Below are 19,853 nucleotides of genomic sequence, written 5' to 3' on the forward strand. Positions count from 1 at the left end.
ATTTGATATTCCCTCATTGTAAATTAATAGTCTTATAAAACTTAAATAATATATATACTGAAATTATTATTATTATTAGTAATAAGATAAAGATAAATCCCATCATGAAAAAATAGTACAAAAATTTATTCTTTATCTTGTTGTCCGTTTTTTTCAATGTTTCGCCTTCGGTTAAAAATGGTGCTGCTTTTTTGAATATAGGAAAATTTTCAAAAGTTACACTCTATGTTTGATCAATGTAAAAATAAATATTCTAAAACTAGACATTTTTAACAACTAAAATTTGAATATACTATACTATATTATATTGACCTAACATAAATTTACTAATATCATATGAATTTCAACTAATAAAGAGTGTTAAATAATATGATGTTGAAATACATTATTTTGGTTTAAGAAACCACTTTATTCATTTGCATTTTAAAAAATGAAATCGTACTATTCATTTCACAGCAAATTTTGATAAATATATCTTACCCATGAAAGAAAAACAAAAACAAAAACAAATTTCTATACACCGTATTTAAATTTAATAAACCTTTTACTAAACATCATTTTGTGAATATAATTATTGTCTTTCATTGATACCATTTGTGAATTATATACAATTATTGTCAAACTCTATATAAATACTAATAATAGTTAAAAAAAATATAATTGATAATTAATCAATATAATTAAAATCTAATGAATATGATACATATAACGATACATATTTTAATATTCTCTCGCAGTTGAAGCATGAGGGTGTGGAGGGAAGACCTTTTATAAGCACATGTGCAATTTAATATTGTGATGGTGTCATACTCCAAAATTTATCATATTTATTTCATTTTCATATGGCTCATGGTCAATTGTTAATCTGCATACCCATGCCCTAGTCATCTAGATCATTCCTTTGCACTTACAATTTTCAAGTAACACCATTGATTCAAAAGGTCTCGTTATTTATGATGCAAATCAATGGATTGTGATAAGGAGGATTAATTCATGAGCTATGGTTTCTATGGTTTACTTGTGAATCAAGCCTATGGTACCATTGTGTTACACTTGGCTTTGAGATGTTTCTTTGTTCTTGGGTTAAGGCTTTGGGAAACCCTAATGTTGGTCTAGACATATTGGTTATGTGGGATTACATCATGATCAAATGAAATTTGAAAGTCATTTTTTAAGTTTGACTTTGGTCAACAAAGTCAACCATAAAAGGTTGAGTTTTTGTTGACCATTTTCTTATAAGGTCTTACATAGACAGTTGATTGCTTATTTGCTCTTTTGGATTCAAGAACATTCATATTCATTGCAGTTCAAGTTCAAGAAGTTAAAATTTTCAAAACTCATATGTTGGAGGAAAAAGGTTCATATCTTGAAAATCAAGTCATGAGTCATATTTAGAATCCAATATTCAATTACAAGATCAAATATATTACAAAAAAAAATCCAAAATCAAATTCTCCACACAAAAAATCACATTTGACATATAGTTGACTTTTTGCCAAATAGTTGACCATAGACAAACCAACTACCTAGCCTACTCTGGTCTTCATCATTATTGATCCTCCATATGAGCCTCTAAGTGCTTCAAGTTATCCAACTTTTCATGTTCTTGATTCCATTCCAAAAACTCTTTAAATTACCATAATGCCAAAGCTTCATGATCATGCCATGCCAAGAGTTGTCCACTATGCCAAATTCACAACCAGCCATGCAGCAAGGAGAGTGAATTAGCATCATACACAATCTCAACATACAATCCAAGTCATGACTCAAAACATGATCACAATACACATTAAAAAAATCAAGAAATGTACACCTACATAAACTTGCTCTCATAGCCATACATAAACACCATCCAATACTCATAAGCCATGATCATCAAGACAATGTCCATAAACCAACTTGCTCAAACCAACTTGTTACAAGACCACATCCAACAGTTCTCACTTACATCTAACCCACCATCATAAACCTAAATTTCTTTTGTTTTTTCATTAGTCTAACAATCACAATTAACAATCACCGCTAGTTAGAAAAAATCACACCAACCTACTAACGTTAATTAATAAGTTAAAACTCTCTAACAAGTTCGAACCATTAACCAATCACCTAGTTGTCTAAGCCTAATAGTTAAATGAACCAATTTTACTAAGCTTTAACAATCCTAACAAAATCCTAACAGTTAGCTAACCATAATTGTTTTTCAAATCCTATAAACATTCAATCTCTAATTCTAACATTCAACTAACATAACAAATAATCCTCTAACTGCCTGATCACTAACAGTTAACATCTTTACACTCTTCCTAATCAACAACGGCATAACAATTTCAACAGTTCCTACAGACTAGTGTGGAAGAAGAAGAATAAGTAATAAAAGTGCAAGAAGCAAGGAATTCGAAATTGCTTACCTGATACATCTCTAGTCTTCTATTACTTTTGTGGATGATAATACACTTTTTTTCAGTGTCACAGAGTTACAGCGACACTATAATTTCCGTGTTTGATGTCTTGAATAAGAATGGTGATTGGAATCTAAACTTCTTGTTTAACAATTTACCAATGAATGTGGTGAATCGTGTGTTTTCTTTACCACGCCATTTCATGTAGACTATAAATAATGGGAAAGATGTTGAAATGATACTCCATATGTTGTGGGATTGTGTTTTTTGCCATCCAAATTTGGCAATGCCTTATCTAATCTAATATGATAGTCAGTTTTTTCTTTAAATTACATGTATTGGATTTTCAAAAATATCAACAACCAGGGAATTAAAGTTATTGATACTAACTCATTTGTTAGTTTTGTAGACATGGAATAACAAAACTATTTTTGAAGATGGTTTTAACCTATCAAATGATATTATATTAACTATAAGAAACATTACAAAAGAACTAAATAGTTGTTATACTTAACCCATTTTAACTATAAGAAACATTACAAAAAACTAAATAGTTGTTATCCTTAACCCATTCATTGGAAAATGCAACCTAAAGAAACAGTTTAGACTGATTGGGAGATAAATTTGAAAAAGTTCTTTAAGTCTCACATTGTGTGTATTGAAAAAACTCTTTAGTCTCACATTGCTTAAGTGAGATATCTTAGCTAACTCACTTCATTATATAAGGATATTTCATGTTTCATTCAAAAAACACCCAAAAACTTATTTTGAGTTTTTCCTTCCCCGCTTTCATAATTCTGCGTCTTTCGAATTGTCGAAGCGTTAACTTCTCCCATTTTCTTTCTACTCGTTGAATTTTCCCAGTACTTTCTTGAATTCTCTTTAGAGAATTATGTTAATTTCTCTTCGTTTAAGTTAAGAAATTATCAAGTATAATTTTTGGATTCTCTTTAGAGAATTATTCGAATTTCTTTTTGTTTGAGAAATCATTTTGAGTGGTCAAATGATCATTATTGAATTCTCTTTGGAGAATTATTGGAATTTATCTTAATTTGAGATATTATTACGACTAGTTGTTATGTCAGATAGTATAAGTGGTATTTATACCATCTATCGTGCAAGTAGTAATCAGTCATTATAAAATTGAACTATTTTATCCTGGAGGCAACACAATAGTTCGACTTCTTTGCATAATTTGGACAGTGCCGCAAAACGTCTTAAAGAGAGCGAATTGTTTTGTGACTCATCTATGTAACTTCTTCTATGGTTATTTTCAAAACCGTGTAACAACAATTATTAAGATGTTTTAAAAAACTATCATGGCTACCAAAGAAGTTATTGGTAACATTGTGACCGTTGTCTCTGACAGACCATTAAAGTTTAAGGGTCTTCACTTCAAATGTTGACAAGCTAAAATGATTATTTTTCTAACCTTAAAAAAGGTTAGTAACATTTTGACTGGGGATATTCATGTTGTTTCTTCTGGATCCATTGAACAAACTAATGGTAAGAACTCTGTAGACACAGATGGAAATGCTAAAATTGATGAATCTGGTGCGAGTGATTTACAACTCATGAAAGAAATCCCCATATGGCATGAGAATGACTACCTCTGCAAAAATAACATTCTAAACGGTTCAGCTAATGATTTGTATCATTATTACAACAATTGCAAGATTGCTAAACAAGTATGGAAAGTTCTGCAAAAGAATTATGATATTGAGGAAGTTGGAACAAAGAAGTATGATGTAAGCTGCTACTTAAAGTATCAGATGGTAGGTGAAAGGTCCGTGGAAGCATAATGCCACGAAGTTCAAAAAAATTCTCATGAATTAATTACATAAGGTATGCCCCTAGATGAACCATAGTCTCATGAAATGAATGGTCAAGCAAAAAGAAAGAATATAACTCTTACTAAACTTGTTGTAATCATGTTGAATTCTGGTGCTGCTCTTCACTAGTGGGGAGAAATTTTGTTTACTATTTGCTATGTCCTGAATAGAGTTTCGAAGTAAAAAAGTACGACCTCTCCTTATGCGATATTAAAGAAAAGGCAACTAAACTATTCTTATTTAAGAACTTGTGGTTGATTGACTTATGTTAGAATTTCGAATCTGAAGCGAGTAAAACTAGATAGTAGAGCCTATGAATATGTATTCATTGGGTATGCAACAAACAGTAAAGCATATAAGTGTTATGACCTAAATACTAAAGTGATCATAGAATCGTATGATGTTGAATGCTATGAAGATAAATTTCCTTTCAAATCAAGAAATAATGGGGGCACTGAATCGAATCACATTCTTGTGATAAGAAGCACTGAAAGTAACAACGAAGTAGAAAAAAACTTCTACAAGGTAAACGAGTAAGAGTTTCTAAAGACTATAGGTTCAATTATGCGGCCTATACAGTAGAGGAAGATCCAACAAATCTTTAAGAAGCCTTGTCATCTCTGGATGCAGATTTATGGCAATAAGCTATTAACAATGAGATAGATTCTCTAGAATCTAGCCGGACCTGACACATTGTAGACTTGCCTCCTGGTTGCAAACCAATCAATTGTAAATGGGTTTTGAAAAATAAACTAAACATTGATGGAACTGTTGATAAGTACAAGACTCGCCTTGTAGCCAAAACTTTTAGGCAAAGAATATAGATTTCTTTGACACTTTTTCTCCAGTCACTAAAATTACATCCATTAGGGTACTAATTTCAATTGTTGCTATTTATAACTTAATGTACATCAAATGGATGTAAATACATATTTTTTAAATGGTGACTTAGAAGAAGAAATCTATATAGACCAACCGTAAGAGTTTATGATTCATGTACAAGAAAACAAGGTCTATAAGTTAGATAAGTCTCTGTATGGTCTAAAAAAAATCTCCAAAACAATGACATGAAAAATTTGATAACTTAATGATATCGAATATGTACAAAGTTTATGAAAGTGACAAATGCATTTATTACAAATCCGAGAATCGGATCTGCATTATCAAATGTATCTATGTAGACGATCTACTAATATTTGGATCAAACATTCCGACCGTTAATGATGTGAAATCATTGTTAGGCAACAACTTTGATATGAAAGATCTCGGAGAAGCAAGTGTGTGATTCTTGGCATCAAGATCACGAGATCTAAGCAAGGAGTTTCTTTGGATCAATCACACTATGTGGAAAACATCTTAACGAAATATAATTATTTTGAGTGTAGACATACGAGCACACCATACGATCCAAGCGTGAAACTGTTTAAGAACACTGGTGAAAGTGTCAGACAAATAGAGTATGCGGGCATCATTGGAAGTCTTAGGTATGTCACTAATTGTACTAGACCTGACATTGCATATGTCATAGGATTATTGTGCAGGTTTACTAGTAGACCGAGTAACGAGCATTGACAAGCTATTGGGCGAGTCATGTTGTATCTTAAAAAGACCGGGAATCTTGGTTTGCATTATCAGAGATTTCCTACTGTACTTGAAGGATACAGTGATGCAGATTGGAATACCTTATCAGATGATTCTAAAGCAACTAATGGCTATATATTCAACATAGCTGGAGGTGATGTATCTTGAAAATTAAAGAAACAAACTATCCTGATTCACTCCACGATGGAGTCTGAGATGATAGCATTAGTGACTGCTATTGAAGAAACAAGTTGGTTAAGATGTTTGCTATCTGATATCCATATGTTGAAATTGAGAACTGTTATTATAATGGTAAAATATGTCAAATTAGAAGAAAACACAACACTGTTAGAGACTGCATCTCTAAAGGGCGTAAAAACCAATTGATGAACGGAAATGTGTGCTAAAAACCAAAGATAGATGGTGGATTAGGGTTTTAAAAACTACATAGGATGAATGAGAATTTCCTTATGAAGATGGATTTGGTGCAAAGTGCTTCTTTACAAGTACGGTATACATAATATGATCTCATGATTTCTTGTAACTCTTAGCCTTATGATTTTCCTCTTTGAAAAGCTTTAAAGAGTGTGTGGAGATTTCCATTGCCGTGTGGTGTGACAAATTATAGATGTTAGAGAGACCAATTTCAGATTAGATAAATAAATCTATAAGAATGGTAATACACTTTCTTCAGTGTCAGAGAGTTAGTTACAACGGCACTATTATTTTCGTGCTTGATGCCTTGAATCAGGATGTGATTGGAATCTAAACTTCTTGTGTAACAATTTACCAATGAATGTGGTGACTTGTGTGTTTTCGTTACCACATACCATGTGATGTAGACAAGTCTAATATGTTGAGATAAAGAGGTACTACTCACCATCCCATCATTCAAATTTCATGTAGACTACAAATAATGGGAAATATGTTGTAATGATACTCCATGTGTTGTGGGATTGTGTTTTTCGCCATCCAATCTAATCTGATAGTCAATTTTTCTCTTTAAATTGCATGTATTAGATTTTCAAAAATATCATCACCAGGGAATTGGAGTTATTGATACTAACTCATTTGTTAGTTTTGTAGACAAGGCATAACAGAACTATTTTTGAAGATAGTTTTAACCTATCAAATGATCTTATGCTAACTATACGAAACATTACAAAAGAACTAAATAGTTGTTATCCTTAACCCACTCATTGGAAAGTGCAACCCAAGGAAACTGTCTAGATTGATTGGAAGAATCCCATTTATGAGTGGATAAAACTTAATAATGAAGGTTTGACCCAAAAAAAAAACCTTAACAATGAAGGTGCTTGCATTGGGAGAATCCAATTTATGAGTTGGACATGTACTTTGATTTGAATATGATTTGGAAGGAGTGTATTTCTCATTTCATGGTAGAAAGAGATTCGAAAACCCTGTTAGACATGGTTATGGAAACTTGAATTGTAATGGAATAGTTCCTACTTTAATGTGTGATTGGCTAGCTAACTTTAGTTTTCCTTTAGTATTTTAAATTGTATTTCTCTAGAGACTTAGTTTAGTTGTGTAGTCTCATTGTTTTAGGCCTCAATCATCTTTTGTACCAAGAGGAAAAAGGAACTCGATAAGATAAACTCGTTACAGAGACAAGCATTTCATTGTCTATTTTTCATTCACAAAACTCTAACAAACTCCAACATTTGAGTATTCTAAAGCTCCAATTAGTGCCAACATGTTGTACACATGTGGTATATAGTTAAACATCCTAACTATTTGCTAGTAAGTTCCATGTTCAAGGCTTTTTCCTACTTTTTCCTACATTTAAGCTGCTTGACATGCCGCATACCAATCGTTTAAGTACATGATTGAGAAAGTCCTCATTCAATCAACAGATGATAGGAAGAGCACAGATAGTTCCGGTCATAAGACTCTGCTGGAGATACAAATTATGCAGAACAAACTGCATAGCACAGAAATAAATAAAAAATAGAAGAGAATGTTGATTAGTAGATTTCAATAAAGGCTTTAAGTCCAAGCAAATACCATGCATCCTTCCGGAGTCACCCATAGAAACTAGCAAAGAATAAGGAAATGTGATTTTACTGAACAAGTACTGCATTAGTCCAAAATTCAATATATAAAATAACATACAAATTTGACCAGGTCATCGATTGGCCCCGGGTGCTTGAGAAATGGCATTGTGATTATCATAACCTCCCGATGATGGTGGTGGTGCATTGGCTTGATACATTGCTGATGATGCTATAGAGGGAGCACCATTGGAAGGTGGTGGTGCAGTGCTTCCGGGAACTGCTGGTGGGGGAGCTAAAGAAGGGGGCCTTGGTAGGGTATTTAGCTGACCTGGTATCTGGGGGGCACCAGGTGGAGGCATCATTTGTGGCATGGTGGTGATAGGTGCAGAAGGATACCCTGTAAACTCCAATTTAAAACCACTTACATTACACATGATGGAATAAGTTAGAGGAATGATATTTGAACATATAAAGTTCAACGTATTTGACATCATACAAAAACACTTATAACTATTGACTTGACTTGAAGAGAGAGAAATAAGTCAAATAACTAATATAATGTCCAAATAACATTTCTCAATAGATTAACTGGTTTATAATGCTTGAACTTTTTATTTTGCAACGGCAAAATGAAACTAATGCATTAAAATAACCACATCCAAGCACAAGATGTGCAAGAATGATAACAGAAGTACAAGCAGTGAGCAAAGATAGTGAAGCTAACTAGACAAAAATATAATAAGAAGAGCTCCAACAAAAAATAAAGAACCCCAAAAAAAACTGTCATAAAAACTATTCTACAACTTCTCAATGAGAGCCAAATTTCTAAATCTCCACGGTGGAACCTGCATAATTATGTATGTCAGTCATGGAATAGCCGAGCACCAGGGCTCCAAATAAACCCCAGAGATATGCAGCATACTTAACCAAAAATAAGGTTGCACCCAACACTAAACCATTTTAAGCACACCGAACCAATTCATTTCTTTTCACCCAATACAACAGTAGCAAAAACACTAGCCTCCTACCACCTCTAGTGATATTACTTTATATTGCTTGAACTTGGCTACCCGATTCTCTGAAACTCTTGGCACAGATGCTGCTTTTCAAATAAAATTTCTGTGTATCCAAAAAACCAAACTAACACATACAGGCTCAACTTTAAAAAGAAAGGTTACATGTAAGGAATAGTTATCATAATAGAAAAAAGGCCAGACAAAAGTAACATATATTTAACAGGATATTCAAACTACCATGCAATTTCAGTAATGAAACAAAAAAAGAATACGGTTAGCCATTAAGATGTGAATAATCGTGGTCATTTCATTTTGAAAGGGTAAAATGGACCACATCTAAAATGCAGAAGACACAAACAACGAAATGCGTCAATAAGAGGCAATGGCAGTTGTGTAAATTGCAAACGGTGCAGATGGGAAAACATTCACCTGGTGCTCCGGGAATAGGTAGTGGTCTAGGCATGAGAGGTCTGAACCCTGGCATTAGTGGTTGACCTCCAGGAAATGGAAATCTTGGGGGCGGCAATACAGGAGGTAGATTCGGCCTCTGACCCATTAGATGATTATAAGCCCCGCTAACCTGCTGAAATGCGGCAGCTTGCCCAAGATGTTCTTTGATCCGCTGATCAATTAAACTTTGGGTTTGTTGCTCTTCAAATTGCTGATAGTAAGACCTTACATTCGCCTGAAAACACAAAACACATCAAATAAATCTCACAAATACGACCTAGATTGCAATTCACTATAATTTTTAAAATAAAAGTGAGAAAACTTCACAGCACCTTGTGTTTATAACCAGAGTTATGCTGCTTTCTAACGGATGGCTGCAACATTACACAAAGTTAGCAACATTTGCATTGTCCAGCTGTCGCTTACAACGAAAACCATACGCTTCTTCAGAAAAATAAGAAACTATCATTTATCAGAAGAAACTAATATTGTTGGTTATGAGCATAAACAAATCAATAAGCAGTTATTCTAGTTTGCAGCTTTTAGCAATAAGCACTTATGAATAAGTTAACTCAAACCGGTCCTTTATACATACTAGATTGAAATCAAAGTGAAAGGCAACATTATTAGCTATTGGTGAGGGAAAAAAACTTACAGAATCGTGGGTCAAATAGGTATCACAGTAGTCACAGTAGTACCTGCAATGCAATGGAACAAAAATGAATTAAATGCTGTGAATGCGATGAAAATTGAAATATGAAGGTTTGAGATATTTGTTTGAGGCGGAGAGTTGAGTTGCAGTACCGGGGCATCGGTGTTTCAGTGTTGGCAACTACAACGGAAAACCCAAGCAATGGAGCAAATTAGGAGCACTGGGGGAAGGTGATGCGGAAAGCACGCAATTTGAGGTTGTTGTTGAGGAATGGGCAATGTGTTGAGTGGGAGAAAGAAAAGGAAAAGAAAAGGAATGAGAGATATGCCCAAACTGTGGAACTTTCTGGAGACCAGTATTTGTGTCATTGCAATGAAGTTCGCCGTGAGGTTTTTATTGTTTTAAGGCAAAAACTCATCTCTCATTTTATTTTAAAATTATATACTGAATAACTACTATTTTCAAAAATAATACTAAAATAACACATTTATTAAATTAATTACTAATATAATTATTTTAAAAAAAAAGATTATTCATCTAAAGCATGTTGTACTTGCACTAAGACGCAATTAGGGATCACATTAGTATGCTATTTAAGCTAATGTAATTGACGCATGCATTATGACATTAAAAGCATGTACCATTTGCATGTGACGCATGGTTTGACTATATATGTTTTTTAATTTTTTAAGTTATAATTATATAAAATTGAAATAAAAAAGAAAATGAAAAATAATTAATAATATTATGTTATAAAGTTAAAATACACAACAGTTGACAAGAAAATTAATGACTCGTCCGATCGAAATGCCTCATTGTTCCACATCCTGGTGTGTTAGCCTGCCTTCGAGGTCTTCCACGATTTTCCTGAGGTGTTTGGGGTCTTTGAGTGTTGACATGGTACAATGGTGGTTGGTGTGAAGGTCATGCGAAAAGTACAATGGTATTTAACAAATTTACCATCATTTCTCCCTAATAGTTGGAAGGTTGTCGCCAACGGCGCTGCCATAATTGAGTTCAGTGTCCATGTTATTGTAGTTGGGTTGTTCGTGGACGGTATGGTTGTCTGAATTGGGACATTGAATCGTTTTGGAAACGAAACAATGGTTGTTGTGATGTAAGAAAGTCAAACAATGGTTGGGTGATATGCTTGTGGGATGTTTGGGTGTTCATTGGTGGGGGGCTATGGTGGGATGAGGTGGAATCGTATGAACTATTGGGGATATAGACAAATGTGGTGGTTGTGTATGGTTGTTGATGGAATGAGTTTGGTTCCTGGTTTTGTGTTTGACTGTGTGGAATGAATTGGCTATTATGTTGGGTGTTTAGTGGTTGGGTGTATATGGTATGGTGACAGTGTGAGGTTGGTCGTTAGGTTTGGGTGGGTTGACATTGTTCTTGGGTTTGGTAATGGTGTGTGGTTGGTTGTTAAGCGTGTTGGTGTAAGCCCTAGAGGCCAATACTTTTGGTACTTGTATCGAATTATTTATTAATAATAAAAGGTTTTTTCTTTATTATGTTTGTTTAATAAAGTCCCTAGAATAGCTAGTTCGTTTAATGTATCAAGTGTGACTTAATTATGAGATCCCATTAAACATAAGGACATTATTCTTAAAGTATCTGCAGTCGAGCTTTGTTGTGAAATGGGATAACATTGAAGCATTAAGACTATTATGTATATAGATTGATGATCACATCTCATGGATCATGGATAAAGAGTTATCAAGTCTTAAACATAGGTATGAATATTAGGAGTAATATTTATACTGGATTGACCCGCTATGAGAATACTATATAGAATGTTATGCAAAGTGTCATAAGTTATTCTCATGGTGATAGTGGTGTATACCACCATTCGACATGAAACCACTATGGACCCTAGATGTAGAGTCAAGTGCTTTATTGTTGATCAAACATTATCCGTAACTGGATGACCATAATGACAGTTGATGGGTACTCAACGAAGCATGCTGAGGGACATGAGTGGCCTAGATGGAATTTGCCCATCCTGCGTAACAGGATGAATGTCTAAGGGCCCAATATTGAACTGGACAAGGATGACACGGTTTATGCCGTGTGTTCAATATAGACATAAGGGAAAAATGGTAATTATACACATAAGTATTATCACAAAAGGATTTGTCAAATCACATGACATTTTCATGTCTTGGGTAGTAGTGATGTGTTGCTAGATATCGCTCACTGTTTATTATGTTAAATATGTGATTTAATATAATTGTCAATGTCGCGAAAGCCTACAAGGTCACACACAAAGGGACGGATTGATGAGAGATAGAGTAAATAAGAAACACTGTAAGGTACGATGCACTTAAATGAATTATAGAACATCGTAAGGTACGATGCACTTAAGTAGAATACGAAATATGGTAAGGTACCACGCGCTTAAGTGATTTTGGTGTATCATAAGATATGGGCCACATACATTTAAATGGACTTTTTAGCTTGCGGCCCACACAAGTGGTTCCATAAATAGAACACTTGTGCATAAGCATTGGATCAGATGAACTTTCGTTTCTCTCTCTCTCTCTCTCTCTCTCTCTCTCTCTCTCTCTCTCTCTCTCTCTCACTCACTCACTCACTCAAAGCCTTCATTCATAACAGCTAGCATTGAGATTAAAGGAATTTGTTCGTGTGGACTGAGTAGAGGCGTTGTCACCATTCAACATTCGTGATCACTCCTTAGATTTGCATCAAAGGTTTCAATCGCCGCAAGAGGTAACGATTCTATCACTAATCATGTCCATTCGTAAGGATCACTAAAAGAAAAAATTTCATTTCCACTGCGTTTTGGATCGCTATTCTTCTTCAGAGCGGGGTTTTGTTGTTGGATGTATGATGACGTCGTTGGCGTTGATCAATCAAATACCTTGGCTCAGACACAAGTTGTGGTGTTGTAACCGACCTAAACTAAACTATGGCGTTATAACCGACCTAAACTAAACTATGGCGTTATAACCGACCTAAACCGCAAGGTATGCATTAACAAAACCTTCCTTCGCGAAAACATCATATTGTCAAATACATATGCAGTAAGGTGGATCGACAATATTCCATTGGAGAAGTGGATTAGGGCATACGACAACGGGCAACGATGGGGCCACATGACAACAAATCTCATGGAATCAAATAACTTTGTCTTCAAAGGCATCAGAAACCTACCAATAATCGCTTTAGTGCGAGCAATCTATTTTAAGCTAGAGGCGATGTTTGAGATCAGACGTTCCAAATGGATTTCAGTGTTACAATCTGGGCAAATGTTCAGTGATACTTCAATGAAATTCATTAAAGAGGAAGTTGCCAAAGCTAACACACATGTGGTCACAGTGTTTGACCGTACTAAAGGTTGGTTCAGTGTTGTTGAGTCAATGGATCACAATGAAGGCAAGTCGATGGGACACTGTCGAGTGGAACTAGATAGAGGTTGGTGCGACTGTGGAAAGTTTCAAGTCTTTCGTATTCCCTGCTCCCATGTCGAATTGAAATGGATACGATGAACAAAATGATGAGATAATGTAGTTCATGTCGTCAGCTCGGGCATAGTTCTACAAACTTTCTCAGTGTTGGACCAAACACAACAACATAATTTTAAATGTAACTCTTTTGCTTTATATTAAAAACAACATTCATTTCATAAATATCATAAGATTCAGTTACAATAACTTGAAAACAACCGTTAAACAATAATTTAAACAACAACACAAACAACTACAACAATTAAACAACATCACAAACAAATACAACAACTAAACAACATAACTATGCGATTACAACCATCAACGAACTTTTCTATTTTGGTTGAACGTGGTATCAAGCCTTTGAATTCTTCTGATCTTTTCACTCTCTGCAATGTCTCCAACTAACCAACGGATAAACATCCTGTTAAGATATTCGAACGTCTTTATATTCCATAATCGGATCTTCATCAGATGCTTTACCGCCGAATAAATTAGATCAACATTTCTCTTATGAATATAAGGACACATATATGAATATATTTTGAAGAAAAATGAAGGAGATAGAAGAAACATGAAAGGAGATGGTAAGAAGATGTGTGAAAAACAATAGTAGGTGATGTTGTAGTTATAGAGGTGCATTGTCTTGAGTTGCATGCATGCAGGCGCCACTAAGCATGATGCCTTAGTTCAATTGTCTAAAGCATGTGTCATTTGGTTATGACGCCTATTATACCCGGATAATTTTTTTTGTTTAAAAAAATTTATATTGGTATTTTTTTTAAAAAAAGTATATTATTTTTTAAAATAGTAGTTATTTAAGAAAAGTATCCAATTTCATTTTTTAATGGTTAATTTACTCCCTTCGTCCAGCTATATATTACTCCTTTAATTTACATATCTAGTAGGATGTGTTTGTTTTATATTTTTTAGAACCCTAAGTAATAACAAACCTCTACATATGTACGACATACTTTTTAGATGAAAATAAAAATAGTTTGGTATGCGTATTCGTTCACATATTTTAAATAATAATATATTTTTTTTTAATATTTGAATTAATAGTTAAATTTTTCTATTTAGTATTAATAAATTTTATACATTATTAATATTATTAATACATCGTAGAAAAATTTAATTTATAAGTGTCACATGCTTTTTTTAGTATTTGGATCATAAATATTTTTTTTCATATAAAAAATATTTAAATTAATAGTAGATTTTTCCTTAATATAAACGTTATTCTTATTTTGGCTTTGCTTATAAAAATATTTAAATTAATAATGAAATTTTTTATGTATATAAATATTATTTTTATTTTGACATTGTTAATACAAATATTTTGATTAAGATTAGACTTTTTTCCACTATATAAATATTATTTTTATTTTGGTATCATTTATAAAAGTATTTGGATCAAAAGTAGATTGTTTTAATCTTTAATTTTATTTATAAAAATATTTGGATCAAAAGATAATATAGTACTTTAAAATTTATTATGTTTAAAATAATATAATTTTTAATATTATTTATAATAAATTATTTTTATTTATTTTTTGTTTAAAAAAATGTTTAGGATCGGATTACCCGAAGTCCATTTAAGACCGGATTCAAGTAGTAATTTTTGAACTCATATTATAACAGAGTTTTTTTTTCCAGCTTTAAAAAATCAGAGGTCCATTATGACCGATCCACTTAGAATCGGATATCCATTTGGACAATTTTATCCTTATCCTTAATGAAAAAATAAAACACAATTCATATTTAAAACCTTTCTATAAATATATGGCAATATTCTGAATGAATTAGCATGGAGCAACATTTTAAACTTTTGGTAAATCTATTTGTAAAAGGGATTTTGAATTAATTATTATAAAAAGAGATACAAATTAACATATGCTAAATAATATCTAGATCTTGTTGTTTTTTAATAAGCAATTTTGATAGAAACAAATATTTTTGTTAATTAAAAAATAAACAAAAAGTATGAGCATGAACATAAATTAAAAAAAAAACAATAACATAAATTAAAAATGAGAGATTTTATTGTTGTGTTCTATTACAATGTCTGCACGCATAGTTGATGCATATTGATGCAGAGATTTTGTTGATGTGTTCATATTACAAGTTAAAGGCCAGGTTTGAATAGATGGTGCACAGTTCATGGTTTTAAGGGATGTTGAAGGAAATTAAAAACTGAAGAATAATTTTTACAAATCAAGTATGTGAGAAAAGCATATTACGTTTTGTTTCATTTAATCACAAGAAAAACACACTACAAAGATTGCAAACATAACTTTTAGAGCACTTTTCATCAATAGTGTGAAATTACTAATTTGGTGTACATTAATTGTTGAACTGAACCATGAATAATATGAAGTGATAAGTAATGAACTGATACATATGAAATAAATGTAAAGTACCTCACACCATACAATGCATTGTTTCTATGGTTGATAAATGCAGCACATATAAAACCTTACCATGTAAGTCATCCATGCAACTTTTCCACCAACTAAGGACAATTCTTTCAAATCAATCATTCCAAAACTGAAAAAATAAAATAAAATACAATAAAGGTCATAGAAATAAGATAGTTTAAATTCGATTAGAACCACTTTAACTGATCAAGTTAGTTGTTGATACTACTGATCACCAAAAAGTATAACATAAAATAACATAAATACAAAGTTTTTGAAAGCTGTAAAAGCAATTGTATGTTTTTGAGAAGAAAAAAAACCAATAACGATTTTTATGTCTAGCACAGTAAAAGCAGTGTACAAGCAACTGTATGCAAACTCCTTTATCTAAATGTTTTTTCAATGTCTTAATTTACTATAAAACTTAATTTTAATTACGAGTTTTTTCTTCAAATATATTATACAAAAGTGATGATAATGATGGATATGTTTGAAAGCAGCAACATTAGTTGGTCAATAAAGGAAGCCACTCCAACAACCAACTGGTCTCATAATAGCCACCTCTTGGATATATATTCACAAACCATTTTCACTATTCACATCTATCATTTTCTAATAGCACGTTATACATGCATATTAACTTATTCAAACTATAACATAAAGAAAGTTATTCTTAGTTCCTTTTAGAGTTGTCTTGCTTGAACTAATCTACGATATAATCAATTGTTAGATTATTCATAAGAACTTCTAGAAACAACTTATTTATAACGTGTTCACGAGCTACTTTTACCTCTCTTTTACCTCTCTAGAAAACAACTTATTTATAACGTGCCCACAAGCTACTTTCACCTCTCTAGAATACCCATGAAAACAATTTTACTTTATTTTATCTATATAGAATATAAATAAAAATTTATTGATAAGTGCTTATGCTATAAGCACTTAATCAAACTATTTATCAAAACATAGCTCATTAATACGAAAAACTAATGGTTGCGAAACACATATAATGACAGTTGCTTGTTCGTTGTTAGGTAGCGTGTGATTGTATGTATGGTGGTTTTCCACAACGAGCGTGTGATCGTGGTTAAAAGTTAGGTAGCACGATACCTATCACATCAGTTAGATTAAACAAATGTTGTGATATATATGTAGGTCATGGGTTCGAAATCCAACAACATTAACAATTTATTTAGAATATAATTAATATTTCACCACGGTTACAGAAGATAATCGTTGTGAAAAGTACCGGAGAAATTGCTTATTTTTTCCTACACCTCACTGAACATATACAACCATTAAAATTGATGTAGAAGATAATAATTTGAAAATTTTAATTATTTTTGAAAAACAACTTAAACGAACCACTATTTTTTAAATTGCATTCATACCGTAATTTATCTATTGCTTCTTAACACGTAGTATTTGATTTAGTGCCCCAAATTCTTCAAAGCAACACTTCATTCCTATTTTGTTTTGCAAAACATCGATATGTTGACTAATTCGGGATCATCATCATCGCTATCATCATCATTATTTTCATCAATGATGAAGATTATTACGATGACAACGATGAAGATGATCCAATTTCTCAATAAATTTGATGTTTTACACTATAAATTAATAGAGAAAGAATCATTATTGTGAAGAACCTGGGGAAATAAACCAAGTTCTACATGTTAAAGAGTGATATAGATGAATTACGAGATGGGTGTAATTAGAAAAATATGTTTGATCTAAGTTGCATTTCAAATATAACTTATTTTTTGAATTATTATTTTCTAAATCACTTTAAATGAATGCATGTTCAATGAAGGGTGAGTGAAACAAACAATCTACATACATTATAATAAACTCAACAACAATACACGTCGATAAAACAAATATAACATACATTTTATTGAAAAGATACATGGAATGATCTGAAGTTAATCTACTCTATGTTGCCATGAAGAAAAAGTACAAGGCAGATGAAGATTCCAAAATTGCTTCATACTTCTTGTATTATTTCTCCATAGTAAAACAAACCATTTATGAACCACACTCATAGTATGAGTTCTCTTAAACCAGATTTTGAAATATAAACAACTTTCAGAATGTTAACTTGTTTTGAGAACATAAACTAGAATTAACATTGTAACATAACAAGCAACAACAACCAATAATATATTGTTAACCCAAATAATAGTACATTGTAACATAAATAAGCAGTGCATTGTAACATAACAAGCAACAAAAACTACAACATAACTAACATTAACATTGTAACATAACAATCAACAACAAGCAGCAATACATTGTCAACATAACAAGCAACAACAACAATAACAACCAACAACAAATCATGTAAAACATAACAAAGACCTTTAATCTTCATGCCTAGTTGAATTCACGCAATTCTCAAGATCTTAATCTGATTCAGAATCAATTACATCCAAATTCATTAGGTCATTCATAATAGCTTTTACCTTCTTCATCTTTTCAGGGTTAAGATTCTTGAAAAGAATCTTCTTATAGTCTGTTCCATTAGACAGTTCAACAACGGTAATATGATCCCTAACAGATTCAACTTCCTTGACTTTGTTAAACCAAACTCCACCATATCAATAACTTCATTTGTAACCTGAATCTCGTGGATAAGTTTGTTGCTCCCACTATTCATGTTAAGAGAAGGGTCTAAAATTAGAACAAGAACATAACATACAATAATATAAAACACCAACATAACATACAAAAATGATCATAAACTCTTGAACAAGAAAAAAGTCATGTGAAAATCCTGTGAAACATAAAAACAACATACACGAAAAAGAAAGAACAAGGAAGAAGAAAAATACCTTTATGTATGAAGCGAGAGCTAATGACGAAGAAGAAGAGAGAAAATATATTCTAGGGTTTTATTGTGATACATATGGTGATACTGTTAAGAAGCGATAGCTAGTTCACTTATATTATATATGAGTAAACAATTTCACCACAGTTGTATTCAAAAACCGTGATGAAATGTAATGACTTTCATAACGGTTCGCTTGAAATCAAAACAACAATCTGTAAACAGATTTGTTGCTTGAACTCATATATGGTTCTTCTTTGCTTCGACAATTGTATCACTTATCGAATCATTTGTATCTCCTCCATATCACTCATAAGCCATGTTCTTCTTCTTATTCCTTGCACTATGATTATGATGTTTCCCGTTACATATTAACCATTTCAAATCCGACAGAAGAGTATAAGAGAGAAGAGAAATAAAAGAAAGAGTAGAGCAGAAAGAGGAAAAAGAAAAGACGAAAGAAGGGGGGAGCAGAAAGAGAAGAAAATGAAGAGGAAGAAAGGGGCACAAAGAAAGAGGAGAGAAAAAAGGGGGAAAAGTGACCTAAAGTAAGATTTTGGAAAGAAGGAAATTGAAATAAAACTATGTGACATCATCAATTGAGCTAAACCTAATCAACAAAGATATAATACAATAAGTATGTAGTTCGAATTGAACAATGTGACACCATTGGTTGCAAAAAGTAATATTTTGACCAAGATTGCCCTCATTTTGGTGAAGTGACATATTTATACAAAATAACAAAATAGAGTTTTCCACAACATCTATTTTTCTTATGTTATAGATATATGGAACATTTTATCGGAGATTTTATTCATATTTATATTTGGTAGATAATTTACCGTTTTAGAAATAATAATAAAATAAATATAATTTAAAGTTTTAAATAAATATTAAATAATTTAAAATAAATAGAACTAGGAAGTTATGGAGGGTTACCACTTATTCCATGAAATTTCTTTTCGCATTCTTATGGTGTGTTTCACACCTCTAAAAACTCAAAAATATCCTCAGAATTTTTTAGAGATGCATCTCTGAACCATCTTAAATTCCTCATCCTTCGCAAATCAATTAGCCGCCCCATTTTTGTCAAAAATTGGTCCGAAGATGCATCTTGGAATATTTATGGGGTAAATTCGAATATGCATCTCCGAAAGCACATTTGTTCCTTCGTAAATC

At 32.3% G+C, this 19,853-nt stretch overlaps 1 protein-coding gene across 4 annotated transcripts; it reads right to left on the minus strand.

The window, feature by feature from the left end:
* Nucleotides 1-7,418: 7,418 nt before the first annotated feature.
* LOC127096834 (U1 small nuclear ribonucleoprotein C) lies at nucleotides 7,419-10,347 on the minus strand. Of its 4 annotated transcripts, none has more exons than XM_051035371.1 (6): nucleotides 10,101-10,346; nucleotides 9,952-9,994; nucleotides 9,629-9,670; nucleotides 9,276-9,531; nucleotides 7,949-8,227; nucleotides 7,419-7,870 (listed from the first exon to the last, which is right to left on the minus strand). In XM_051035371.1, exons 1-5 carry the CDS (start codon nucleotides 10,106-10,108, stop codon nucleotides 7,962-7,964), a joined length of 615 nt encoding a protein of 204 aa, XP_050891328.1. In that variant the 5' UTR covers nucleotides 10,109-10,346; the 3' UTR covers nucleotides 7,419-7,870; nucleotides 7,949-7,961. The 4 variants fall into 4 exon arrangements, with proteins under 4 accessions (XP_050891328.1, XP_050891327.1, XP_050891330.1 ...); XM_051035370.1 differs by having other exon boundaries at nucleotides 7,419-7,757; nucleotides 10,101-10,345; XM_051035373.1 differs by having other exon boundaries at nucleotides 7,419-8,227; nucleotides 9,629-9,737; nucleotides 10,101-10,347.
* Nucleotides 10,348-19,853: the final 9,506 nt, after the last annotated feature.

Source organism: Lathyrus oleraceus, chromosome 6 (genome assembly GCF_024323335.1).
Source record: "Lathyrus oleraceus cultivar Zhongwan6 chromosome 6, CAAS_Psat_ZW6_1.0, whole genome shotgun sequence".
NCBI lineage: Eukaryota > Viridiplantae > Streptophyta > Magnoliopsida > Fabales > Fabaceae > Lathyrus > Lathyrus oleraceus.

Coding starts and splice junctions, on each gene's coding strand:
- LOC127096834 (XM_051035371.1), bottom strand. Junction 9,532..9,628: donor ACTCTGGTTATAAACACAAG/GTGCTGTGAAGT, acceptor TTGTGTTTTCAG/GCGAATGTAAGGTCTTACTA. Junction 8,228..9,275: donor ACCTATTCCCGGAGCACCAG/GTGAATGTTTTC, acceptor TGGAGTTTACAG/GGTATCCTTCTGCACCTATC.